Genomic DNA, 26945 nt, shown 5'->3' on the forward strand with positions numbered 1-26945 from the left:
GGCAATCTCACATCCTTCCTTGAAAAATGTGCATTGGCAGTGTTAAATCAGTGCATTTAAGTGCTCCAAATACAATGAAAGTACTTCACACGTGCAGCTGTCCTCTGCAAGGCTAAAACTGCAGTATTTCTTAGTCCTAGCTCCAAGTCCATGTGGGATATCCCTGTGGATACAGCCCTGCATCCTTACTTCATATAACTGTGCGTATTGTAGGAACTAGTTTACCTTCCATTAGCAGCAAGGCAGCCCCTGACAGAACTGAGCCCTTTAATCAGAACAGGTAACATCACTGTTGATACTACTCAGCATTGTATACAAATCGACTACTTGCAAGTAAACAGGTCCCCCAGTACAAGGAATCGCTGAAAGAAATCAGACCCTGGAAGTGAATCATTGGCTCTGTGCTAACGCACACAACATTACAAATGCACATTCATATGAAAATTTATACAAAATCTTGCAGCATAAGAAAGACTTGTGGCCTCTGAGACCCAGAATAAGGACAGCACTGCAATTCTGAGCAGTACTGAAGTACTGCTTCACAGCTGATATTCTCAAAACAAGCTGTATCTCAGCAATGCCTTCAACATTAACATAACTAAATTTTGAGCGCAAGACTCATTAACATCTACATACTCAGGAGATCACATATATATAAAGAGACCGAGGAGAACAAATTATGACTCAAAGGCTGAGTATCTTTAATGAACTGTACAGATTTCAACACCTGGATTTTACAGTCTCAGCTCAAGTATATGATATTTCATACAGCCAGGATGCCATCTGGTAGATGAACACGTATTTTCTGCCCTGTGGTGAAGCAGCAATTGACCCCAGAAGGCTCTCGCTGATCACTTCTCAAAAAGATGCATCTCCCGACTAATTGCAACATGAAAGAGTTCTTGCTGAATGAAGCAGAACACGCTCGCAAGCACTGCTCACAGGCCTTTCAAATCATCTTTATGCACGCAGACTGGGAACATACTGCAGTAGAAAGATCTTCCAATAGCTTAAAGTTGACTGACACTTTTCACTTTTACTTTTCAGTGTATAAAACCTATTTCTGTACTCCTTTCTCCAAAGAGAAGCGCTGAACTGAAGCCAGACAGACGTCTTACTGTATTAAAAGGAAGATAAAGGGTAAAAAGCTGCCTTGACAGACAGCAAGAATTTAGCTATAGCTCCTTTCCCATAGCCAGTTATGCTGTGTTAGTTACATTAACTAACACAATTTAAAATATATATATGATGTCAATTTTAATCCATGCACTTCCACCTGAAGATGTAAGCCTGAACACAGTAGGCAAAAGGAAAATCCTGCTTCAAGGAAAACAACCAGTAATCAAATGTCATGCATCCGAGATCCCTAGGACTGAACTGCTGACACTATTATGCTCTTAGAAGCTTAGACATAGGGTACATAAAATATCTGCTGCAAGCGGGATATTGCCACAGTGGGCTGCCTGAAAACCTGAATCTGAGTTTAAACAAATCTTCTTCCATTAATCCTTTTCCATTTAAAAACAGTCTACAGCCCAATCAGTCCCTTTCAACAAGGCAAAAGTTACAAGCCAACAAGAAGAAGTGTCATAATGATGATTCTTCTGCTTTGATCTTTTTGGTTTGTCCATTAGCATCATGTTGCACATTCTGCCTTTTCTTTTTCTGCTTTTGTATCCTCTCCTCCTTCCTCTTTAGGTAGACGGCCATGTTATCAAATGAAGCCTTGTAGAGACCGCTGTAGTGGCTCTCTGCACCAACAAACCCTGCAAGTGGGCAAAACAGGAACACAAGACGTGTTAATTCCCTTAGCAGTCTCATCAATTATTTCCTGAACTGGAGTTTCAGACAATGGAATTTCAACTCATTTACTGTAGTCTTATCCACTTAATTAAATACATCATCAGCACTGTTTGTGGGAGTATCATCAGTTCTACATTCACAGAGCTAAGTGCAACCAACGTAAAAAAATTAATACCCAGGCAGGTACCTGGCTCTCTAGCAAAGAGAGCACACAGTTATCTTTACACACTGGACACTTGCACAACTTCAAGGCCCCCATTTTCAAATTACTGCTGTAGCAACATATTATTAGGCAGCCTGCTGGCATTTTTCCCCAGTGCTTAAACACTGCAAAGGGCATAAATTACTACATAACTGTCCTTAGCTGACTTGCTTCCTAGAGGTTCTTCGATTAAGCCCAGATATACACACATCAAACAGTCATTTCCTCCAGTACATATGCAATTCTAAGTATTCACCCCCAGTGATTTTGCTACGGTTCTGTGAATCCAGTGTAATAGTCATCATAGCATCTCCAGAACAAACATACCAACTTTGCCTTGCTAGAACTTGGCAAAGTACTTTCAAGGGTCTTGCGCTCACATAGAGACCAACTGAGAAGCCTTTGTCCCCTCTGTATGTTGTCATTCTGAATATCTGTTCTGCACTCTGCTTGGTCAGTCAGCACTAAATCTTGCTTGACCTTCCTTCTGGGATCAATTCTAACATAATTTCCAATTGTTCAACATCTGCTTCAACACTGACCTACACGTCCTAAAGCCTAAAGAATCAGCAAACAGCTGAAAAATGTTTCCAGAAAGCAAAAAGGAGGCTGTGCAGACATTTGGAAGACTGGTTTAAGTAATATAACCATCACCTTTTTCAAGAGAAGTAACTGCTTTTTCAAGCACTAATAATGGACTGGAGTAAGTGCTTATCAAGTGAGCCTTGCCTTACTAATTAAGGATAATAGATCTTGTCTCGGAGCAGTCCTCCTTTCCCAGCTGCAGATGCAACAGGCTATCACGCATCACAGTCATTTGCTACACTGGAAAATTATGCTCAGAATCTCTTCCCCTGCGTGCTCTTATTACTTCTCTATTTTTCATTTTCACTCAGCCCTCGTATTTTTAATAATCTTGACTGTAACTATCAAGTCTGCAATATCTACATGCAAACACTCCCCTTTCCAAAAGGGCACCTGACTTCCTTTGAGATTTTGAAGGTTGAGCACAACCACCTTAATGGCAGCCACTATCTACCCTCCATCTCCACCATACTTTCACATTACAGTAAGAGACAAGAAAACAAGCAGTGAAGTGACCCTATCTGTGATAGGGTGTTAAAATACACCCATATGCCGAGGTATTTGTGCAAAACAGATTCCTGCGCTACCTTCAAGAACAGTAACTTGAATACCATTCATTATCAACACTAATTTCCATACCAGATAGAAAGATGAAGCTGGAAAGGGAAAGCTGAGACATTAAGTAATTTGAAGAGAAATGATCAGAACTCTGATTTTACTCTTAAAACCTTAGCTCTAAAATTACAACTCCTAGGCCAAATTTCTCACCTTCAAATGCCGTCCAGTTGTCAAGAAGACACTTAGACATCTTCTGCAGTCCTTCACTGTCAGTTACAGACTGGGAAAAGGAAGAACACTGCATGATATTTCGTGCATCATAAACAAGGAATCTGGTGTTTGACAGCAAACTGAAACATGCAGCAGCTCACAGATGAGCACAGCGAAAGGACAGTGAGTATTTTTAAACTAAACAAGTGCAGCACCCAGAGAGCATAAGCAATGCTTTAAAGTACCGTGTGCCATGGCTGACAAACATTCTCATTGATGCTACTGCACCAGAGGTAAGCTTTACCAGAGAAGAGACTGGTAACAAGCTCTCAATGGCTTTGCATTATATAGAGGTAAGTAGAATGTGGGATATCTAAGACTTCTACTCAGTCTCAAGACTGAAGAAAAGAAGCACACTGGTTAGTTTTCATGGAACATAGTTCACCCTGGTTCAGTATCTACCTTCCACTGTCCATCACATGGCCTGTATAACTGAAGAGGGGCTTCACTGTCTTCCTGCAGAGTCCAGATTTCTCCAGTTTCCTCAAATGCAATGTCCCAACATTTATGCTTCAAAGAGATTTGCTCTCTGTAAACGAGCTGCTGGGCAACGGCATCAAGCTGAAAGATGTAGACTGTGGGAATACTTTTGAGAGGAAAAACTTAATTACCATTATTATCAAATCCACCTACTGCCACCATTTCTCAGCAAATGACAAACACCCACTCTAATTCCAAACAAAGCCAAAGCAAATCATTAGGAATTGCAAAAAATACCCTAGCACCGCAGATGCTGTTTGCTTACAAGGTCTGAGGCAGAAGCTGCAGATATCTAATATGTCAAATGCTCTTCCAACTGTTATATGAAAGAAAAAGTAGTCATGCTGTCTTTTCTTTAAAAGAAAAGGTAGTAAAGGAAATTTAGTAAGGATTACTAAGGATTTAAATGGGGAGAGTTTCAATACAGTACAACTGGTCTAAGGGACATCAAATGAAAGAGTATATAGCTGAGCACTGGCAAAAATAAAGAAGGAAAATAATTACATGCCAGGAAAATGAAGGAGGAATGAGAGGGACAGGAAACCACAAAATGGCTGAAGAACGGGTTTGTAGCATTGCACTGGCAATGAACACATTTCCTGATAGCCCTCATCCCTTCATGTACTGTGCTCCCTAACTTCCCTGCACATCTCCACTCTGGGCTGGCCTACAAGGTCTACACAGCAACATGGTTTAGAAATGCTGGGCTGGGGAGCTGTAAATAAAACCTTGGCAAAGAGTTTGGCATGGCACAGACACTTCAGCTGCTGACACAAAGCCTGGCAGTAGATGTGATGGAGAGAAGCTAAGGCTTATCCCTTTGGCAAAGACCAAGTTCACCAAGGGGACAGACTGCTGACCATACAGACAGCTTTGACAATCTCTCCCTTTCCTGCTGGCACGCTTTTGTCAGCAAGAACAGCCTTCCTGGCAGAAAAGGTGCCGCAGAAAGAGAAGGAAAGACTGTTTGTCCATCTCGGCAAGGTATTCCCCTGCCAGTTGGATTGAAAAGATTCCTTCAGGTCCTGAGCGCTCCTTCCTTACACAAACATATTTATTTGAACCCCAAAGTCAACAAATCCTCTTGACGGCTTTAAACTGAAGTAACGCTCTGATTTTGAATAGAATGGCAAAATTAATTTATAAGAGCAGAACACAGCACTAGAAAATTTGAGTACTCAGTACCACAGCACCCTGAACACCTTAGCCTAGTTCCCATGAGGGAAACGCATCACAGGTTCTGCAAAACCTACCTAGGTCAGGTAGCCTTTGCACTTACCTCTGCATTATGTACAATAAAGGGCTTTCACTCTTCCCCCAAGGGAAGGGGGCATCCCTGTGACACTCAGATCAACAGTACCAAGTACTTCAGCTTGGGGAAACGTTAGCAGCTGTTCTCTCCTTTACAGGAGCTGTGGTGACTTAAGCCATTATCCTATTTATTCTTACCAGTCACACAGTATGGCAACATAATTTCCTTGACAGCAGTAGGCTATTCTTGAGACAATGTATTTCTATGAGAAAAAGAAAAAGAAACATCCTTGTAAATTAAGACCATTTTATAGGCAGAAAATTCACATTCAGCTTCATGTCTTACTCTTTAAAATTCAGCAGATGTCTTAATTTACAGCAAGCTAAGCAACGTAATTAAACCACAGTCAAATATATTTTGTACCAGTGTTTGCTGTTTTATGAAGCTTTCCACGCTTCTCCCTTTGCAGCCATATTAACAGAGATAAAATACAACAGTTTTAATGAACTACTCTCAGTAAACTAACTATGAGATAAGACAATGCAGGAAAGTACACCCTTAAAAATTCTCTCCTGTAATGCTGAGCCGCTATTACATTTATTATAAAAGGAAGATAGTGATGCGTACTCAGTATTCCTGCTGGGTTGCCCCCATTTTCAGCCTGCGAAACATGTTCTGAATAACAAGGCCAGACCACCTCAGGCCATTTCCCTCATCTGAGAATCTGGGAGAAAACCAGGGCAATATCTTTGCAAGATAAACCACAGCACTGGAAATATATAACAGCTGATTTGAGCGTCCCTAAGCGGGAACTAAGAACTGGAGATGAGCACAAAATCCGCCAGAAGATGCCCTAGGGTGCCCTTTCAAAAGTATCTATCATATAGCTTAAAAGATGAGACTGCAAAAGCAAGATGGCTGGGTCTCAAGGATATTTTTAAGTTGCGAAAACATTTCTGATTAATAAAGCCTTCTTACTAGAGTAGCAGTCAGTTGCTCCCTTTAGGGCAGGGAAAATGCATCTTCTTGTCATTTTTCTGGCAGAATTCAAATGTGTCCTCAAATTCCCCTTCTTTTTACTCCCACTCATCCCCCACCTCTTTCCCTAACACAACACCACTCACAGAACAGAGCCTCTAGTCCACCGGCTTCATCTGAATGCTGCCCTTTGAGTTACTTAGCAATTGATGTACAGGCATTGTCAAGGAACCTGCTCCAGAGTTCTGCAATCAACTGAGGGAAGCAAAACAAGCTCTACAGCCTCCTCTGGTCAGCAAGTTTAATACAAGAAGCTAATTCTTTTCAGAACAGCACATGACAACTGCTAAAAGATGAACTAACCGCAGGAAGGAAAGTTAATTAATAGCATAACCATATCCAAAAATCAGGGTTATATGGTGCATCTCCAGCACAAGAGACAAAATATCTGTGTGATGCAATCTCTTAGGGGAGGTGAGAGAGAGAAAGAACAGCATGTGCCACTGACAGCACATAATTCTTACTTTTCTCACTGGTTTGGTTGGGCAGAAGAGGAACACTTTCTACAATCCTCTACCAAAAGGATGGTATGTTTCAGAGCCCTTGTAAACAGGAGGCACTCATCTCTTCTCCACTGCAGAAATACTAAGTTGTTATTCTGTATTTAACAGGGGGACCCCAGAGCCCTGTATAACACCAATATAACATAAGCTTGCTGTTTCAAACACTTAGTAGGATGAAGATGATGAGCGGGTAGCTACAGTGAGCATTTCAGATGTAGTTACTGCACTAAGGAATCACTTACACCATAACTTTAGAAGTACAACTGACAACTCCTTTATAAACCACCAGCGGGTTTTCTAGACATTCAAGGAAATAAGCCAAGATGATATTTATTTCTAATAACAAAGCTTCCCTCTGTCTCATACCAGCTTTCACAGTAAGTGCAGTGACGGAAGCACCCACCTACACAGTCCACGCTTTGTCAGAGAGACAAAGGGCTCTGTGAACGTTATACATGCAGAAGCTCTCTCCCACTCCTCACCCGGGAGACAGGAGGAGACTCTGATTTAAACCAAATGCTACTCACAGCTGGACAAAGACATGAAAACGCATCTTCTTCGCAAGCTCCTTTCTTTCCATGTTTCTTTAATGGGGAAGTTAACAATCAGTGTATTGAATGCAAAGCCCAGAATAGTATCTTGTTCAAGGACAAGCCTATGAAATCAGTTAACTTAGAGAATAGCTGCATGAACAGCCTGTGATAAACAGATGTTCACTTGATACTCTCTTCACTTACTCAGCACTTGTGTGCCAGTGTTATCAGCCTGCCAACACCTTAAAATTAACTTCTGATGTTGTCTGTGAGAAGGGGTAGCCCTATGAAAACTTAATGTACTGGAGCACGGGGGTGGAGTTGTGCAATTCACGTTCTGGACTTTAAACAAGCTTCTGTTGTCAAGAGGATCAGATGAGGTGAAAGCTCTAAATCAGGAGGATATTTATATAGCACTATGGAATTAGAGAATTACTTCCATTCTAGTGGGAAAAAATGAACGAGGAATTTGCAATCTATCAGCTGAAACCAGCACTACGCTGCTCAGAAACACTCCTACATACCCGAAACAGAGAAATTCATCATCTGCCAAGGAAAATAAGCCCACATCTCTGCACTCGTGTGACCCACCACTACGTGCAATGCCATTATCACTATACTTCAAATTATATTTTGAGCTTCAATTAATTCATAGCTGGGTATCAGTGGCAAAAATGAAATGCAACGTGAAGGAAAGGGAAAAACAATTACAACCCCACCTAATCTTTGGTTGTCAGAGGCATTAGCAGACTGAGTACCACCTATAAAGCACTGACTCGAGAGCCTGTTACCTTAAATTCCAGCTATAAATGTCACACTTGGTTTGAAGATGATCTTTGCCCTTTGATACAGCTGGATGCACATCATGACTAAATAGCAATGCTGGACATCAATTTATCTGGCATTTCCAGCCCTACAATGCCATGAAAACACTCCTTTGGTCCAGCTGGCCATCAAGACAGAAACAACCACTTAAGAAAAAATAATGCATTAATTAATGGTCACCACACAGGCTTAAAACAGTAGACTTGGTCTGCCAGAAGTATGTATTGAGATCCGTGTAGCAATACAGCATGCAGGTGGCAACCCATGGCACTGAGGTGTAAAAGTCACTTATCTGCCTGTAATCACCAGGATACTGCCTCTTCCAAGTACACACAAACTGTGGAATCCAACTGAGCTTTCAATTTAGTTGCTGGAGACAGATTTTAATATGCCTGTAAGAACTGGTGGTGAGCAGCATTTCACTGATTTAGGGAACAGGTCAGCCCTGCACTCTGGATACTCCAACTTTCTAAGAAACTCCATTACCATATAGACAGTCATCCTACAGAAGTGACTGTATCAGGTGTTTTAGGAGTCAAGGCAAGAGTCACTGATCTATGTTCAAAAGCTTTATAAGAGAACATGAGCTTATTTTTCCCTTTTAAATCTATTTCTGCTTGAAGCAACAAGGCTTTTCCTCTAGCATTTGATAGTTTATATTATATAATATATATCCAAATTTTATATATATTTTATCCAAATACATATATATTTGGATAAACTTGTTCATAAGCAATGGTGTTAAGATTCAGTATAAGATCACAAGTGGCACTAAAAAACATGGTTTAGTGATGGGACTCAGGAGGTCAGGTTGATGGCTGGAAAATACCTTCAAGATTGCAAAGTCCAACCCAAGTGGTTCTATGAATCTGAGTACTGTTAATTGATATGCCAGTTAAATGATAAGCGAGTCTAAGTCACACAGAACTAATAATATGACTCCATTCACAGCAAGTTGCTTACTAATTTTCAATGACCCAATAAATGTACAATAAAGCCAACAATACAATATAATAATATAAATACAACTCATACATTTTTGTTTTGGACACTGCCCAGTTTCAGAACAATCAAAACAAAAGGAATCCTAGCAGTTTGATTCCACAGGGCAATACCATTTCAGGTAACTGGATGTAAATATTACAGGGCTGCTTTTCACTCAAGAGAAAATTTGAAGTGCTGTTCAAGTTGCAAGTTAAGTATGTTACAAATGGGTTAGTTTTTCAGACTTTTCCATGTTACAGTTCTAGCTAAGAGACTAAGACATCAATGTTTTCTGAAAAAAATTGTAAGTGAAGGCTTATTTGGGTTTGCAGAACAAGTACTCTGCAAGAATTAAGAACAGCTACTTCTAGTCGTTGCTTAGCATTTTTAGAAATTCATGTAATTCATGTAAGACAAAAATGAATTTCAGGGACTTTCTTCCTTCCCCTAAATTCCAGGCTATTTAACAGTTTCTGGGTCTTATGCAACTTCCAAAATCACTGACAGAATCGCTGACTTCAGTACCTGAAGGCTAACCAAGAGGGGAGTAAACTCTTTGAAAGGGCCAATAATAGCAGGACAAAGAGAAATGGTTTTAAGCTGAAAGAGGGAAGATTTAGGTTGGATGTTAGGGGGAAGTTCCATCCTATGAGAGTGGTGAGATCCTGGCACAGGCTGCCCAGGGAGGTTGTGGATGCCCCGTCCTTGGAGGTGATCAAGGCCAGGTTGGACGGGGCCCTGGGCAACCTGATCTAGTAAATGTGGAAGTTTGGTGGCCCTGCCAGGCAGGGGGTTGGAGTTTCATGATCCTTGAGGTCCCTTCCAACCCGGGTCATTCTGTGATTCTGTGACAGAAGGGATGTACTAACAAAATGTGACAAACACTTCTGGGAGTCACAGGGACAGCAACAGCATTGGCACAGCCATACCTGGTCCGTTTTGGTTGGCTCAGGCCCACAGACGCTGCTTAGCTGACAGCAGTATACCTCTTCCCCAGTTTCATACTTCCAAAGTCTTAGAGTGCAATCCTGGATAGATTGAAGAGAATACAAGTTGATGTCTAACAGTTCCTCAGGCAAAGAGTGGCCACTTGTGGCCTACAGCTAAATTCTATTTCCCTGAAGAGATTCCCACAGAAGTTCCTAAGTAGTCATTTAGCTGAGACCTCAAATTGCAGATAAAGCATTTTAATTAACATAATTCACCTCCCCTCCCCCCTTTCCCTCCTCCATAATTCTAAATTATTTAGTCATGATAACTTTAATTCTCCCTTTGAAGTGGAAATTGGGTAGCTCTAAGACTGGATTTCAAGTCTGTTTGTCTGAAATAGCACAGCAATACATGTGATCAGCATTTTAATAACAATTCTTTCAGGTTGCCCTTCTCCACACCTACTCTTGTCATCACCCAACTTCTCATCTGATTCAGTTGCCTCCCAGAGAAAAACTGAACACCACTCTTCAGTGACAGTTCTTCCAGAGAACTTGCAAAGAATGAAATACAGTCACACAACACTGACAGTGGAGTTACTTAAACAGAAAGAGTGGCAAGAGACAGGAGTCTTAGGGAAACAAGAGCAAGAGTTGAAACCTAATGCTAAGAATTGCTACAATCTTCAACGCTATTATTTTCCTATTCAGTTTTGGTAGTCTCAGATATGAATAATGCTGTTTCCCTTAATGCAGATTAGCTTCATCTACACACTCTCTGCAGGTCTGGTGTGACAAGAGAATCCCATCAATTTAAGATAGAAAATGGCAGGGAGTTAAAATTCTTCTTCAGTTGCCATCCAAGCACTGTGTCATACTGTGCCACGGTATCTACTCAACATACATTAGATGTACTTATGAGGACATATAGAAGAGGACAACTCAGAGCATGTCTCACATGGGGAAGTGGGAGGGTGAAGAGGGAACAGTTTTCTCATCTCAGAAGCTGTAAGAAAATCTGGGATTCTAAGGCCACTAATTCTCAAGACACTCATTACCACGGCAGGCAGACATAATACTCATTTGCTTCAAAGTTATTTAAATAGTGCAACAATTAAAATTTGTCAGTGCTCCAAAGCAAGAGTTAATGATGAAGAAATACTGAGGGCTTTGCAATTTCTCCATCCCAAAGATCTTAATAGGAAACTAGCTTTGCTATAAACATTGTAAATGACTGTCATGGTCCAGCAATAGAATGGCTTAACACTGAACAGAAAGCTGAGAAAGGAGGAAAAGGGACAAAGGACAAGCAAGAAAGATTATTCCAAGTGGCCTAGGAGACCTGGAGGAAAACACAGGCAGACTATGATTTTAAAGTCTAAATTTTCAAGAAAAAAGACTTCTTGAAGGAAACTGCAATACATACCCCAGAAGCTGACAACAGAAGATCAGGATAGTTGGGTACTACAAATATTCTGCTTACAAACCTAAAGGGAAAGAAGTCAAATACTGAACTCTCTCTTCCATAATACTCTGGTCTTTTAACACACACTAAGAGAAAACACCAATTTCAAAGAGAACCTATGAAAAAAAAGAACAGATTCTCCGAATAAAGCCAGTTGAGAAAAAAGGAATGCCTACAGTACTTAGTACATTATATGCATTATATAAACTTCATATTTAACAGCAGTATTTTTCCACCTGCTCTCATCACATTCCTCAAACTTCTTCCGAGCTGAGAGCACTACTACCAAGACCAAAAATAATGCCAGTGTAAACAGATTTACTCAGGTAGCTCATTCCCTTTTCTCAATCCATGCTGCCCACTAAAACCACTTATCAACAGATGCTTTTAATACACTTCAACAGCGATGACTCAGCTTTCATCTACAACATCTCTCCCATCATAGTTGGAGATCATTCAAAACCAGTCTTTACAATGCTTTGAAACAAGCCCGTGACAATTTAACACCGGAGTCTACACTCAGCCAAAAATTTTGTTTTCCAGAAGTATTTAATATTGCTACGTCTACCTTGACTTGTCTCTGATGGGCAACAAGAACCTGAACTTCAGCAACATAAAATGCAATGCATTGAGTGGGACTGTCATGCTTTTGAAAATGGGTACAAATTTAAGGCTATTAAAACAAGAAGGAAAAGAAAAAGAAAAAGGAAGGAAGAGACCTCGTTACTGTAATGACAAACTTCCATGACAAAGTAGTGACAGCAGGTGCGTGAAGGTGTAATAGAACTTGAATCACCATGCTGCCCTCCAAAAGAAAAACCAGGACCGTGAAACAAGACCCATGAATTGTAGCTGCTTTCTGCAGTCCCTTGCTTATTCATTCCTTAGAAATACAATTTTTGCATATATTTCAAGCAATTTACATTAAGTGCCTTTCCTCCATACAGCCATTAGTGAAGTCTCTGCGCAGGCACAATAGCTCCAGTTTAAAAGTGCCTTCCGGAGCATCAGGTTCTTTCATTAGGAAGTACAACTGTGTACATAGCAGGTGGAAAGCGCAGATATTGCTGTGTAAATATGCTATAGAAATTACCTGATATCAAAGACTACTCTTTGACATGTGTAGTTTGGAGGTTTCATAATATTCAGGATTATCAAATTGTGTTATAAAAATCAGACAGGCACTCCAAATTAAATGCTCTGTTAATATACTCAGCTGAGTAAGTTCAGATAGGTTGGTCCCATACCTCAAGTTCCACAGTCACACTGTCTTTCTCTGACTCTTGCTCCCAATACAGCAAGCTGACTGCACCATGTTGTGTCACCTTATGAAACAATGTGCCTGGAAGGCTGCAGTTATCCTCAATTAAGTCCACAGCCACAGAGAATTAAGCATGTTCTGTGACCTGTGTGGGATGACATCTCCTTTGTTACCCTATCACTATGGACTTCAAAATGTATCAGTGGCTAAGGAAAATAAAATCTTAAAATCACAGAATCACCAAGGTTGGAAAAGACCTCCAAGATCATGCAGTCCAACCATTCACCTATCACCAATATTTCCCCAATAAACCATGTTGCTTAGTACTATATCTAAATGTTTCTTGAACGCCTGCAGGGCCAGTGACTCAACCACCTCCCTGAGCAAGTACATATCCCTCAACAACAGAAAAAAAAACCCTCTCTGAAAGCCCACGAAACTATGCAAAGATGGAAGGCAAACTGAAAACAGCACAGACATTTTACAAAGCAAAACAAAGATGCTGGAATCTTTTAAAGTCTATTTTAGTCTTCTTAATGAGAGAAGAACTACTAAGAAGAGCAGGTACAGTCCCTCCTGCAGGCTAGTATTGCTGTACCAGCTAGAAAACATCCCTTATGTCTCCTAGTAGGTTCCATTTTAGATCATGACAGCATCCTCCTATGAGGATATCCCCAAGGACACATCCACATATCCTTCTATTTGTCTAAATGTTCTTACTCACGGCAAAAGAACATTTTCAAGAAAAACACCAAGTCCCTTTTCTCAGATACCAGAAAGACCAGACAACTACATTAACAAGCGTGATTCCAGGATTCTGTTTTACAGGACTGCTTTATAGTCTCTAGTTCACTGTAGTCTAATGAAATAATGCTCTATCCTTCCCATCAATACAGCTGCATTTTAAACACAAAAAAAAAACCACCACAACTTGTATTACCACAGACCTGTCAAGTCCGATCTCCTAAGATGCCATTAGATTAATATCTGTTCAAACAAGACACTCCCTTCCTAAGACTAAGACTGTTTAAAGCTAACAATCTCCAAACTTTGCAGTCTTTGTAGCCTAGACCTGGCTGACAGTATAATTTGGGCAGACAAACACTTCATCCATTGAGGCACACTGAAGATCTGTGCACAATGAACTTACTCTTCATGTCCCAGGCAGTAAGATACAATGTTGTAAGGAGCCTTAGTCAAACTAACTCTGATCTTCTCATCTCTATCTGCAGTCAGGATATACCGGTCATCCGGACTCAGTGCCTGTAGGTAAAGTGTCAGTTTTAGTATCCAGTAGTCCAATGTTTTTTTTAAACACGCTTTTCCCAACCAGTGAAAGACAGAAGCAGTAGACTACCTCATTTTCTTGATGCTGAATTGCAAGTGCAAGCATTAAGCCACACATTTTCAACTACAATTGATGCATAAATCCTTGTGACAGCAACTTGCTTGCTTGCTAAGACAAGCAGCACAGACTAAGTCCAGTAAAATCCACTGAATTGAAAGCCCTACAGCACAAGTCCCACTGCATCTTCAAAAGCAAGAAACTTATCACACTGAAGAGCTAAACTGACACGACAGACTGGGTGAATTCCCTTACGTTCTCCATCTCCAAGTCTGCCGTGACTGTAACACAAAGAATTTTTGAACAGTCATATATCCAGATAGATAAACCCACACACCTGCTTCCTTTCCAAAATCACCATTGACTGTGTATGTTATCTATACCTATGGAAGGCTGATGCTTTTTGGCAAAAAAAACCCAAACTATCTAAAGCTGGGAGAACAACAACAATGAAAGACCTGAATATAAGTTTTAGTGCTTGAGCAGGCAGGCAATAGGACCTGATGAACTTTGTAGTTCCCTTCCAATTAAACTGTTCTACTATATTCTGAGAAAGAATGTGAGTTTGCACACCAGGCACGCAGAGGCATATACTTACCGCATCCAGCAGCATGGACAAGTGACCCAGTTCAAACTTGCCTTCTCCTTCTGGTTCTGTTATTGAGTATGAATAGACATCGCCAGATTTGTCTGCCACCAGAATCTTATCCTCTGCAGCTGTAATAACGAGTGAAGTGCATCTCCTGTTCACAGACCTGAAAGAAAAAGTTGCACTTCAAAGGAAGTCTACTGGATTTTCCTGCATTCTCTGTAAGACAAATCCAACCTAGGCATGTGGAAAAGAGAAAGGTAGAAGCTATTAGCTCCTACTTTGCAACAACACACTAAAAACTGTGTTGAAGTCATTTATCCAGTAGTTATTCTGTATTGCACAACAAAGTCCTCCGTGAGCCTTACAGAAACTTCTTCCTTGCATACTGAGTCAGAGGGATATAGTCCCAAGGCATTTTGTCCAGGCAAAACCCTGAAATAGAACTTTGATTCTCCCAAACCACCTGCCAGCTTCTTATAGCTCCAGCTGCCAGTATAATGTTTTTCTCACAACTTTTCAGGTAAATTTAAGGGCCACATATACCAGAAAAACAAGCATTAAAATAAGTTTAATCACTTAAGAATGTTTCTGCAAATTAACAGCCATTACTACTATTATCATTCTTCCATTTTCAAAACACCTCTTTTCCTAGCCTATGTCCTGAATAAGCACATACCATAAGACTGCAGACAACGGGGATCGTAAGAAGTGGACGTTTCTATCCACATACATGAAGCCCAGCGACCTCTAGAGGCAAAAGAGCAACATACTACACTTCCAAAAGACCAATGAAAGTTCTAGTATTCATATTGACTGTATAAAGGAATAGCATATCCTATAGGACATGAACACATACTAACACACTGCAGTACATTTTCAAAATAGGATACCTTGCCATCAAGGAAATCTTATTTCAAGTTTGGCTGTACTGCCTTTGATCTTAGATTTAGAAGCTTCTTGTCTGATACAAGCTTATTTATTACAAAAGCTAGCACTGTTTGAAACCCTTAATACAGCTTGCCACAAAAACTACCACAAGTCACATAACTCAGCTTTGGCAATCTATTTTTCCACACAAAGATCCTTTTGACTCTATTTCCAGTTTCCTAACAGGAGGTGGGAACATCACAAAATTTCCATCTGTGTTCTAAGCTGACCTTCTGGTTGAAAACTAAAATGCCCAACAATTATCCACTGGCATTGTCAGCCTAGAGAAGAGAAGGTTGCAGGGTGACCTCATTGCAGCCTTTCAATACCTGAAGGGAACTTATTCCCAGGAGGGGAGTAAACTCTTCAAAAGGGCTGACAATAGCAGGACACGGGGAAATGGTTTTAAGTTAAAAGAGGGAAGATTTAGGTTGGATGTTAGGGGGAAGTTCTTCACTAGGAGAGTGGCTAGGCCCTGGAACAGGCTGCCCAGGGAGGTTGTGGATGCCCCGTCCTTGGAGGTGTTCAAGACCAGGTTGGACGGGGCCCTGGGCAACCTGATGTGTATGTTTGGTGGCCCTGTCAGGCAGGGGGGTTGGAACTACATGATCCTTGAGGTCCCTTCCAACCCGGGTCATTCTGTGATTCTGTGATTGTACAGGCAGAACAGGACAGAACAGCAAGGAAATGAGAATACAGAGCGACCAGAATTTGTCGTTTTTGATTTTATCAGCAATTACTCACTACACCACTAATTGACCCGCCAAAGGCCCACCATGTATATCCCACACACTCAGACAAGCTGAGACAGAGCTTGTTTTGGTTTTGGTCAAGATCACCAGAAGCAGAATCCTAACACAATAAGTTACCTCCTCAGGAAGTCCTTCACAGACCCCTTTTGTACAGAGGATAGTCATAAGCAGCAATGAAAAACTTGTAAGTGGAGGACCTCTGGTGGACAGCTACAGTTAGTTTTCAGAAGAGAACTGTACAACAGACAGAAAACACAGCAGTATTGCTAGATACAATTTTAAGACAGAGCTCACAAACTCCCTAGAAAATCTTCTCCAATCAACAGAACCAGGCAGCATGTTCACTAAACTACTCTCTGTCGCTCTTAAAGGCCCAACCTTAGCACTCTCCAGGAGAAGGTAAAGTTCCAGTTCTTCAAGATGCAAATATTGTCTTTTGGAATAAACAAAATGATGACCCTTTTCTCAGCCAACAACATAAACGTCTGCATTTCCACTCTTGGTGTGGGATGCACCACACACCACCTCTCGATATGTATCTTTTAGTTCCCAAAAACATTAAATTTAAGTACTGGAGGGGAGGGGGGAAAGGAGGAAGCTTAGCGACAAGAAATGGCTGCACCACAAGTCCTATTATATTATAACTCTGTATTAATCATCCATAGCTCCATTACAAAGAGAAAAGTAAAATCCTGCTTCCTTACCTGATGCTAATGCACTCCCACGAGGGCTTAGTCCGAAACAGAATCAGGTGTTTGTTGTCATCTGACAAGACCAAATAATCTCCTGATGGGGAGAAGGCAAAAGCGAGGATGTTATCGCTCCCTTTGTCTGCTGGTTGTCCATCCTGTCTAATGGAGAAAAGGGAAAAGTAAAAAAAGAGTTCACAACCTGAAACACAGCAAGTGAAATTCTTCAGACAATGTCGTTCTCACACCACCAGCAAGGAGCAATACAAAGTACAATGCTAGAAGTCATGTTTGAGCTTGAAATGTTAAGCTAATTTGAATGTTAAGGCAAAGCTATAAGGAACTCTCCTTGCCCACAAAATCTTTTCAAAGATGTTTTCAGGTGTGTTTCAGATACACAATGGCCTAATTTAGAACTTCACAATGTTAATTAAAACCAAACCAAACCAAACAACTTTCATATGCCACAGCTAATATTCTACACAAAGACCCACAGAGGCACATCGCGCAAATAACAGAATAATTCAGTTTGTTAGTGTACTACAATTCTATTCAAATTAGAGCAAGCTGCTCAGGTTATGTGTAGTGAAATCTCAAATATCTCTAAGAATGAGACTCTGCAACCTCTCTGTGCCCTGTTTCTACAGTGAAAAAGCTTTCCTCTTGTGCCTTGTCCTGACCTTCTGCATAGACAAAACAAGCTCATCTTCCTCACACTCTCCACTAAGATAATAATAAATAAGATAAACTCTTCTTCTCAACTCAAGAGGTTAGAATTTAAACATCCAGGAATACATTTACAGCTTTGCAGACGTCTCAACTTCATGATCAAGGACAGCGCACAGAGTGTGCACTGACTAAACCCTGCATCAGTATCTGCATATGAGAAATTATTCTTTATTAAAACTAACCAGCACAAACAAGACACAGAACTTTGGTGAACCCAAATTAAGACAGGAATCCTGTTTTCCATACTGCTTACTTCTAGATGGTGCATGGTACAGGGACCTCCACAAAAGTTCATAAGAAGAGCACTCAAGCAAAGCGTATGGTTACAGACAAGTAACAAGTAATTCTTTACTGTTAGGGAGATACAGCACTGGAACAAGCTGCCCAGAGAGGCTGTGGAGTCTTCCTCTGGAGATATTCAAGACCCGCCTGGATGTTTTTCTGTGTGACCTACTGTAGGGAACCTGCTTTCAGTAGGGGGAAGTTGGACTGGATGATCTCTAGTAGTCCCTTCCAACCCCTGCAGTTCTGTGATTCTGTGAAGACTGTATCTGTTTGGTTGGTTTTTGTTTTGTCTTGCTTTCATTTCTTAGTTCCTCTAATAAAAGATGTAGTGTTTTTTCTGAGATGAAACTAAAAAATACATATACATTGACATATATCACAGAATCGCAGGGGTTGGAAGGTACCTCAAAAGATCATTGAATCCAACCCCCAGCCAAAGCAGGTACCCTACAACAGGTCACACAGGTAGACATCCAGCAAGGGTTTTCAATATCTGCATAGAAAGAGGCTACATGACTTCCATGGGCAGCCTGTTCCAGTGCTCCATCTTCTTGACCATACAGACGTCCCTGCGCGTGTTAGTTCTGAACTTTCCATGCTGAAGTTTTAGGCCATTATTCCTTGTCCTATTGCTACACACCACTGAGAAGAGCCTGGTCTCACCCATTTGCCTTCCAGAGCCCTTTAGATATTTATAAACATTTACCAGATCCCCTCTCAGTTTTCTTCTCCCCAGGATGAACAGATGCAGGTTACACAGCCTTTCCTCATGCAGAACATGCTGTGAGCCTTTCATCATTTTTGTGGTCCTCCACTGGACTCCTCCTTGGGGATCCCTGTCTTTTTTGAGCTGGGGAGCCCAGAACTTGATACAGTATGCTAAATGAGGCCTCACCACAGAAGAGTAGAGGGGGAGGAACACCTCCCTTGACCTGCTGGCCGTGCTTTTTTAATATGCCCCTTGATATTACTGGCCTTCTTGGCCACAAAAGCACACTGCTGGCTTATGGCCAACCCGTTGAATCCCAGAATATCCATGTCCTTCTCTGTAGAGCTCCTCTCCAGATGATCATCATCTAACCTGTACTGATACATGCAGGTGCAAATCTACACATCCATCGGGGCTAGCAATGAGCATCTGCCCATCACCCGTTCAAGGAGCAGTCTAATGGGTTTATTACTTTAACAGCCACACAACCTCAGGGTCAGATACGCCATCAAGGAAAACACCGTATATCTACACTTATTTTCTCACCCTTTATTTCCTGAGGCCTTCTTTTCCACATTGGCACAGTCATACACAAAGAGAGCATCATCCCTGCAAATAAGGAAAAACAACAGAATAAAACCACTAGAACTGGAACAAACATGGCCTTAACTATAGAACATGTCAACTCTTTCAGAACATAAAGAAGCCAAATTGTGGGCAGGGCTGCCACCCACCAGCTCAGGCTGCCCAGGGCCCCATCCAACCTGGCCTTGAGCACCTGCAGGGATGGGGCACCACAGCTTCTACGGGCAGCTGTGCCAGAGCCTCACTGCCCTCAGAGAGAAGAACAGGGAATAAATCCTTCCTTATAACTAAGCTAAATCTCCCCCTCTCTCTGCTTAAAGCCGCTCCCCGTCGTCCTGTCACTACACTCGTTAAGTCCCTTCCCAAGGAGCCAAACCGGAGGGCAGCCCCAACCCACCCGGCACACACTGACCTGTGCTCCCCTCTCCGCACCGCCATCAGCCGGCTCCCACCTCCGACGGCCATCAACGTTCCCTTGAGAGCTAAAGCCGGGCCGGGCCCGGGGCCGCGTCCCCATCCGCCCTCCATTCCACGTGCGAGAGAGGGCGCAGAGTGTGGACGTCACCACAGGTGACGAGACGATGATGACGTACTGAAAAAGAGCAACGCGATCAATATAAATAAGGAAATAAATAAATAAATTGAAAGGATCGCTGGAAGAGAGAATAAATAAATAATTAAATAAATAAATAAATAGATTTTTTAAAAAAGGGGGGAGAGGGGGGAAGAAAAAAGCCAAACAGAAGGTATTGCTGATAGAGGGCAGCACGGGGCTTGAGGAGGAGGAGGACGACAAGATGGCGGCGCCCTCACTGCTGTGGTGCGGGCGGGCGGCTGCCCGCAAGGTGGGGGTCTTACAGCTCTCCCAGCTCCAAAGAACCTCGGCCCGGGACCACTCCGAGGCACGGAGCGGCCCCGGGCCAATGGCTGAAAGCTTAATGGCTGTGTTTTATACAGGCAGTGCGGCCGGAGGTCTGGGGGCTCCGAGGGGCGACGCTGTGCACCCGGCCAGGAGGCTCCGGGACGCCGCCGGTGACCAGTAAGATGCTTCAAAGTTGATTTTCTTGCAGCTTTTTGATTTCAGAAGGTGCCAGGAGGCTTATCTACCTCTGTCAACCACCTGCTTTTCCTGCGTATGGTTATGCTTAGTTTATGTAAGCTCATGGTTATAAGTAGAAATGTGTCTTTTCCACGTATCCAAATACAATTGATTAAAGTATTTTTCCAGCAACGCTTCCTTGTAATGCTCAAGTTCAATGCTATCTGCTTTCTTAATTTCTTAAGACATCTTTAGTACTAATACTTCAGCTTATTCTTAGGCTTTGCTTATATGTCTTTCCTTCGGGCATTCTTGAGTTCTTCCTCAGCAGTTCTTTGAAGACTTCTTTAGCCTGGAGGGATGCTTTCTCAAATATTCAATTATAAAGGCTTCTGTGTTTCACTGTCAGGGAGTCAGATGTCCTTCAAATGTGATTGCCGGTTCTCTTGCTTCTCCCATCCTCTTTCCCCACCCTCTACCTTTAGTCCAGCAAATTGCATGTCTGAAATTCTCTGAAAGTATTACCTGAATAGTAAACTGATAGTATATTCTATATTATTTGCATTTATTTTAAGAGCTCTGTTTTTCTATTTTTGGCTTTTAATTAGATGTATCTGTCTCTTCCATGATATTTTTATCTCAATGTTGTTAAAGGCTTGCTTCTATTCAGAGCTACTTACAGGAACTCCTTAGGTCATACAATGTATGTATGCATACATACATTGAGCATTAGAGCATTAGGAAGGGAAAAAAACTGCAGTCTACGTTACAGTCCGGTGAAGTAGATCTGTGCTTCCAAACCATGCATATATATGTATGTGCTTTCAGTCCTTTTTGCCCTCCTGTTTTCTCTAACAAAAATTGTATTTGCTGTTGATCTGCTTCTGGAGCCTCTGTGAGGGAGAAGAAACACAGACAGGCTCAAAAGCATCAAAAAGCCTCCTAAGGTTTTTTAATGAAGAGATTTCAAACTAAAATGGGAAGTGGAGATAGGAAAAATAGCATTAAACTGAGATCCAGTTCAGTTGGTAGATCACGCAGTCCTATGAACTAGTAGTGCTTTCATGCATGGCCTGAGTAGTCTCTTGCACTAGTATTAGTTCCTTAGAGTCATCCCTCACTACTGCTTAAAAGACAGTGTTAGCCAACCTCTTGGAATAGTTAGATCTGTTTGCTACGTCTTCTGCTCTGCTGGCCTGCTTCTGGACAAATATGTGAAGATCTCTGCTGACAAGCTGTCTTAGTGTTCACCAGAGATTAGGAGGTGTTTGTAACCATCTCCAGTGATGCAGAATTGAAGAACAGGAAAAAAAGCAACTCTTGCAAGGAACAGAAAGTGTTTCAGCATCGCAGCAGAAGAAACTGTTCAGTGCTAAGTAGTGCTCTAGTTTCTGTAGCTTAAAATGCCTTAGAGCTTTCTGCTTCATGTCTGTGTTCACTTTAATCACTTTGTCATTTGCTTTCTTTACTATAAAGTTAAAATTAAATGGCTCACATCACTCATTAACTGGGATGTATGTATAACAATGGTAATTGTCTTTGTGCCATTCCCTTTATGTAGTGGCACCACAGGGAGGCACCAAGCCACTAGCCAGCAAGGCAACAGTTGAATTCCCTAAAACGTTGTCTTCTAACTCTCACCCAGTATCTGCAAAAGAAGGTGGGAGCACACTGAATACTAATCCAAAGGAAGCTTCAAAACCTGATGAAGATCTAAGAGTGTTGATGTCAAGAAAAACTGTGGTTGCATTTCCTCAGCGAGTGATTGTTTCTTCCCTTGAGGAGGCAAGACTCCGTAAAACTGCAAAAGGAGGAGGCATAAGGAAAGAACTGGCTGAAGAGGAAACTTCATCTTCATCCAGCTCAGATTCGGATTCTAGCTCAGATTCCGAAGAAGAAAATGATGATGAGTCAGGAGTTTCCATTAAAACCAGAGTGGAGTTTCCTAGGCGAGACTCCATCTCTTCTGAGAACACGCTGATAAAGACATCACAGCTGCCAAAAGATGGCTTGCCTCAGAAAGACCACAAAGCATATGTAGCTAAGAAGAAGCCAAGCAAAACGGAAACTGATGTACCTACTGCCAAGCAGGTTGCATTTTCTAAAGCATCAGTCAGTCATGAAACATTAAAATCCAAAGCAAGAGTCCTGAACACAAAATCAGTTCCTAAAGAAGCAGGTCAGCAGAAGCTGGTCTTAGAACCACACTTAAATAAAAAACAAGACTTGACAGATGCCACTCTGAAATCTGATTATGTGGAGGAAAAGTCCTTGGGAGCCCACCCAGCATCTACTCAGCTGAAAGTTCCATCAGCATCTCAGGAAGACAAAAAGCAAAACCTGATATCCAGAAGGGAAGGAAAAAAAGTAAAGGAGACACAGAAATCAGCGGCGGTAGAGGTAGCTCCTCCTATACTAGAAGAGGAGGTTTCTGAAAGCACAGTGTTGGTGATGGGTACAAAGGAAGATACTGTTCAGGAAGCAGGAATCCAAGCTGGAGAAAGCAGCTCCATAGATGGTACACCTTTAATTTGTTTGTCCTATGGTATAGATTCTTCTAGATTAGGGCGTATTGTTTATATATAGTTTCCAAGTCATCTCTCTGATTCTCTGATCCTTATACTGAAGCTAATGACGTAGCAGTGACTTTCTAAAAGATAAATTCTTGTTCACTGCTAATATTTATAAGAAGCTCTGTAGCACTCGGTTTCCAGTTAAGTTGTGAAAGGAAGCTGTCTGCCACTCACTGTATTTGCAGTTTCATAAACCAGTTGTTACTGATAAAAATGAAAGCAAAATTATAAACAAAATGATAGGTTTTGTATGACAGAGCTCATTTTCCTTCTTTTTTTTCTCAGAAAGTTTAGGCAGCTTTCAAATTTCAGTAGACTTCAAGAAATCATAGTGTGATACCAGGGATATGCGTTGATTCTGAGATTGGTAGGTTTTAAGAAAGTCATGTTGAAGTAACATAGAGTTGACCTCATAGCTTAGTTCTTGTTGAGAAACAGAGATCAGGTGGTGGTGTTTGGTTTTTTTTTGTCTGGTTGAGTTTTTTTGTTACTGTTTTTTGTTAGTTTGTTTTTAGGAAAAAGCATCATGCACTTCTTAGCTATGCTTCCCTTTCCAGCTTTGCTTTCTTGGTTGCCTTCAGTCCTGTTAACTTTCCTACTGATTTCATTCTGTGCATTTCAATAGTAAATCCTCCTCCGTCGAGATCTTTTGTGACTTGCCATTCTTGATTTCATACTTCTTTGAATTAAAAAGCAAAAACAAACTTGCTTGAAGCAGAAGCATAATAATTATGAAGCTGTAATGATAGCATCCTTCCAGTGATCCTTGAAGAAGAGGGTCTTGGTGGACAGCAAGTTAAACATGAGCCAACAGTGTGCCCTTGTACCTAAGACCAGCAGTATTCTAGGCTGCATTAGGATGAGTGTTGCAAGCAGGTAGAGGGAGATGATTCTTTTTGATCATCACTGGTGCAGCCGCACCATGAATTCTGGGTTTCCAGTTCTGGGCTTCTCGTCACATGAGGCATAAAGAGATTCAAGTATGAGTAGGAGAGGGAGGACTTGGTCCTGAAATGTGCTCAGGATTCCTAGTGAAGCTTACAGCACCTCATAGATCTATTGAAACAGCTTTCACTACCCTGACACTGTAAATCCGGGGTAAGATTAAGCCTGCGTGACAAACTTTTCCTGTGGGTGTATGTAACAGCCATGTCTCAGATCTCTCATCCGCATAACCACACCATCAAAACCTTTGGGGTAGACCAAAAGACCACTGAGAAAATCGCTTTGCTTTTGAGCTCCTCTTGCTGGTGGTAATTGTGAGAGCAGAAAATTTTCTCCTAGCTTTGTGCTGGGTCCCCACTAGAGGACACTGCTGCTGTGGCTGTGTGGGAGGCAGGGGCTAGTACAGGTGAATTAACACACTTTACAAATGGTGAAACATCTTTGGGTGTCAGGGAGTAGCAGAGTAAAACCTAACTACACTGTTCAACAGCATTACTGCTGTCTTTCGGGTATGTTCTCTCTTCTTTTTGAGGTCTTTGGAAGCAGCTACTGCTGTTTATTGTTCACAGTTAATGATTCCTCTTATAGTCTATAATTCTGTCCCATTCCTATATTCTTTCACTCATCTGCATAGTCTGCAGCAAGCATACAGAAGATGCAATAGTTTTAGTAGGTTCTAATGTAATAGTTTTTCTCATTAGAAACCTAGATGTTGAGCTATCATCCAATTGGTAGAACAGATATGCTGTGCAGTCAGCAAAAAACTGCTGACTTCAGCTGCTCAATAAGAAGCAAAATAGTAGCATGGTAACTCAGAAATATCCCCCTGATTCATTTCAGAAGGACTTCCTGACAAATCCTTGCTCTTAAAGAGAGAAGGCATAGAAGAAGTCTGAAGTGCAAGGAGGATGAAGACAGAGATAAATTTTTTCCTTTGAAAAGCCAAGTACAGTGTATTTGGGCAGGGAAAGTGAGACTCCATCTGCTTTTCTTCCTGAGCATCTGTCTCTTAATTTGGAACAACTGTCTGTTTCAGGTTGAATGTGCACTTCCCTATGCCTCCTTGTTCTTGGGGCTATTTGCAGCGAAGACCATATCATCTGGCTTTTATATGTGTACCGGTGTCTCCTGAGCAGCAGGGATAGGGGTATTTCTTTTCATAGGCTGTGCATTGCTTTGCTGAAACCGTGGCTTACTGCATGGCATTTGATACGCAAGCCATGCTAAATTTTATGTATACACACTCTTAAACCAGTAGCGTTGCGTTGCAATAATTGTGTCATAATTAAAGGGAAATTCTGGTTCTCAATTGCTCGAGTTCTTGTATTTTTATTGTAGGCTGTTGCATTATAAAAAGAAGCTTAATATGGTCTAACATAAACCACTACATGCAAATTTATACGAGGAAGCTTTTCACTAGATTATGCTTAATGTCTTTCCTATTGCTATAACTCTGGGCATGTGAGAATAAATTAATATTGGAAATAAAGCTTTATTTCTTGTAATTTCCTTGGTTGTAAAATCAGCCCGTACCAGGATGCTTTTATGTAAATAGTACTGCCTAAATTTGCATAATATTTTAAAAGTGAAAGAATTGATGTTGGTTTTAATGTGAAATGAAGAGTTCTGAACAACACTATTAGATTGTTCTTTTAGGAAGAAGAGCTGATTGCAAGTTTAGAAAGATTCTAACACAATTAGGTTTTTTTTTTTCTGAAAGAAAGAAAATGTGTATCAAAACCACTTAATATATTATTGTTTGTATAACCATATTTGAAATTAAACTGTGAAGGTATCAATAATTCAATCACTTTCCCCATGGGAAAAAATCAGCCTATAAAGTAGTTCTAAGAGCTGTATCTCACAGTCTGACATGGTGATATATCATTTGCACTGCTTCTTTGCCTCTTCTGACTTGTTAAGAATGTCACCTACTGTTCTGGCTGAAGTGAGAACCAAGGCGAGCCAGGAAGTGTAGGCATATGTCTTCCAAATACAAATAAGCTGTTCTGCCCAGTTCTCCCCCAGCATTAGGTGCTAGTTTGGATTTGAAAACCTGTGCTCTATTAGATGGCTTGTACAGATTCCTGTTCTCTTGCTGCATACTAATGTGCTTCTTTAGGATCAGACAAGGTACCTGCAAAACCTCAACTTATCCTTTTGTTATAGTTGCTGACTTTTTTTTTTTTTTTAATTAATTTTATTTTATTTTAATATTGCCTTGACCATCATAGAATGGCCTGGGTTGAAAAGAACCACAATGCTTATCTAGTTTCAACCCCCCTGCTATGTGCAGGGTCACCACCCACCAGACCAGGCTGCCCAGAGCCACATCCAGCCTGGCCTTGAATGCCTCCAGGGATGGGGCATCCACAGCCTCCTTGGGCAACCTGTTCCAGTGCATCACCACCCTTTTGATGAGGGATCTGAATGTTGCCTTCTCTTGTTGTATCCCTGTAGTCACCAGTTATTCTTTGTTTTCACAGAGGCTACGGCAGCTGCTCAGCCTGCTCCAGAAGAATTTGATAATTCTACCTACAAGAACCTCCAGCACCATGAATATAATATCTATACCTTTGTTGATTCTTACGTGGTTCTCTCAAAATTCAGGCAGCCGCAGCCATCTTCTGGAAGACCATCACCAAGACACTGAAAGAACTACAGTTAAATGCACAAGCAGAATGATGAATTCTTCTATTTAGCTCTCATGTATCATCTGTTATGAATCAATAAATGCACGATAGGTAATGCTTGAGCTTTTGAGCAGTTTTTAGTTCTTGGAGTCCCTCACTTCCTGATTTTTATGATCAAGCTACAGGTCAATGAATCATCAGCAAATAAAAACAGGCTTTTTATCTCTCAGCATATGTGCAGTATAAGAGTGTCCTGACTTTCCCATGTCTCCAGAATTTTAATATTGACCAAGTAGTGTGTCAAGGGAAGTAATCGCTTCTGTGATGTGTCTGTTCAGTGTGTGCTGTGATTTTCACATGGTTTTAGCAGGTATTGTCGGAGATGCTCAGGGCCAGGTAGGAAGGGGAGGGGACCTGGGCAGCCTGAGCTGGTGAGGGGCAGCCCTGCCCATGG

At 41.4% G+C, this 26945-nt stretch overlaps 2 protein-coding genes across 9 annotated transcripts; one reads left to right on the plus strand and one right to left on the minus strand.

The window, feature by feature from the left end:
- Positions 1 to 677: 677 nt before the first annotated feature.
- WDR4 (WDR4 tRNA N7-guanosine methyltransferase non-catalytic subunit) lies at positions 678 to 19845 on the minus strand. Of its 6 annotated transcripts, none has more exons than XM_085529757.1 (11): positions 19754 to 19845; positions 19263 to 19325; positions 17009 to 17151; positions 14632 to 14788; positions 13839 to 13951; positions 11389 to 11449; positions 9963 to 10061; positions 5348 to 5412; positions 3821 to 4004; positions 3359 to 3428; positions 678 to 1766 (listed from the first exon to the last, which is right to left on the minus strand). In XM_085529757.1, the coding sequence occupies exons 4-11, from the start codon at positions 14644 to 14646 to the stop codon at positions 1588 to 1590; spliced, it is 786 nt and encodes a 261-aa protein (XP_085385883.1). In that variant the 5' UTR covers positions 14647 to 14788; positions 17009 to 17151; positions 19263 to 19325; positions 19754 to 19845; the 3' UTR covers positions 678 to 1587. The 6 variants fall into 6 exon arrangements, with proteins under 6 accessions (XP_085385883.1, XP_085385868.1, XP_085385874.1 ...); XM_085529742.1 differs by having other exon boundaries at positions 17009 to 17155; XM_085529748.1 differs by having other exon boundaries at positions 19714 to 19845.
- A 232-nt stretch (positions 19846 to 20077) lies between these two features.
- NDUFV3 (NADH:ubiquinone oxidoreductase subunit V3) lies at positions 20078 to 26725 on the plus strand. Of its 3 annotated transcripts, none has more exons than XM_015883357.3 (4): positions 20078 to 20146; positions 20259 to 20340; positions 21902 to 22858; positions 26345 to 26725. In XM_015883357.3, the coding sequence occupies exons 1-4, from the start codon at positions 20099 to 20101 to the stop codon at positions 26509 to 26511; spliced, it is 1254 nt and encodes a 417-aa protein (XP_015738843.2). In that variant the 5' UTR covers positions 20078 to 20098; the 3' UTR covers positions 26512 to 26725. The 3 variants fall into 3 exon arrangements, with proteins under 3 accessions (XP_015738843.2, XP_015738853.2, XP_015738861.2); XM_015883367.3 differs by having other exon boundaries at positions 21986 to 22858; XM_015883375.3 differs by lacking the exon at positions 21902 to 22858 and having other exon boundaries at positions 26345 to 26613.
- Positions 26726 to 26945: the final 220 nt, after the last annotated feature.

Source organism: Coturnix japonica, chromosome 1 (genome assembly GCF_054131305.1).
Source record: "Coturnix japonica strain WE chromosome 1, WE-NBRP24, whole genome shotgun sequence".
Classification (NCBI taxonomy): Eukaryota; Metazoa; Chordata; class Aves; order Galliformes; family Phasianidae; genus Coturnix; species Coturnix japonica.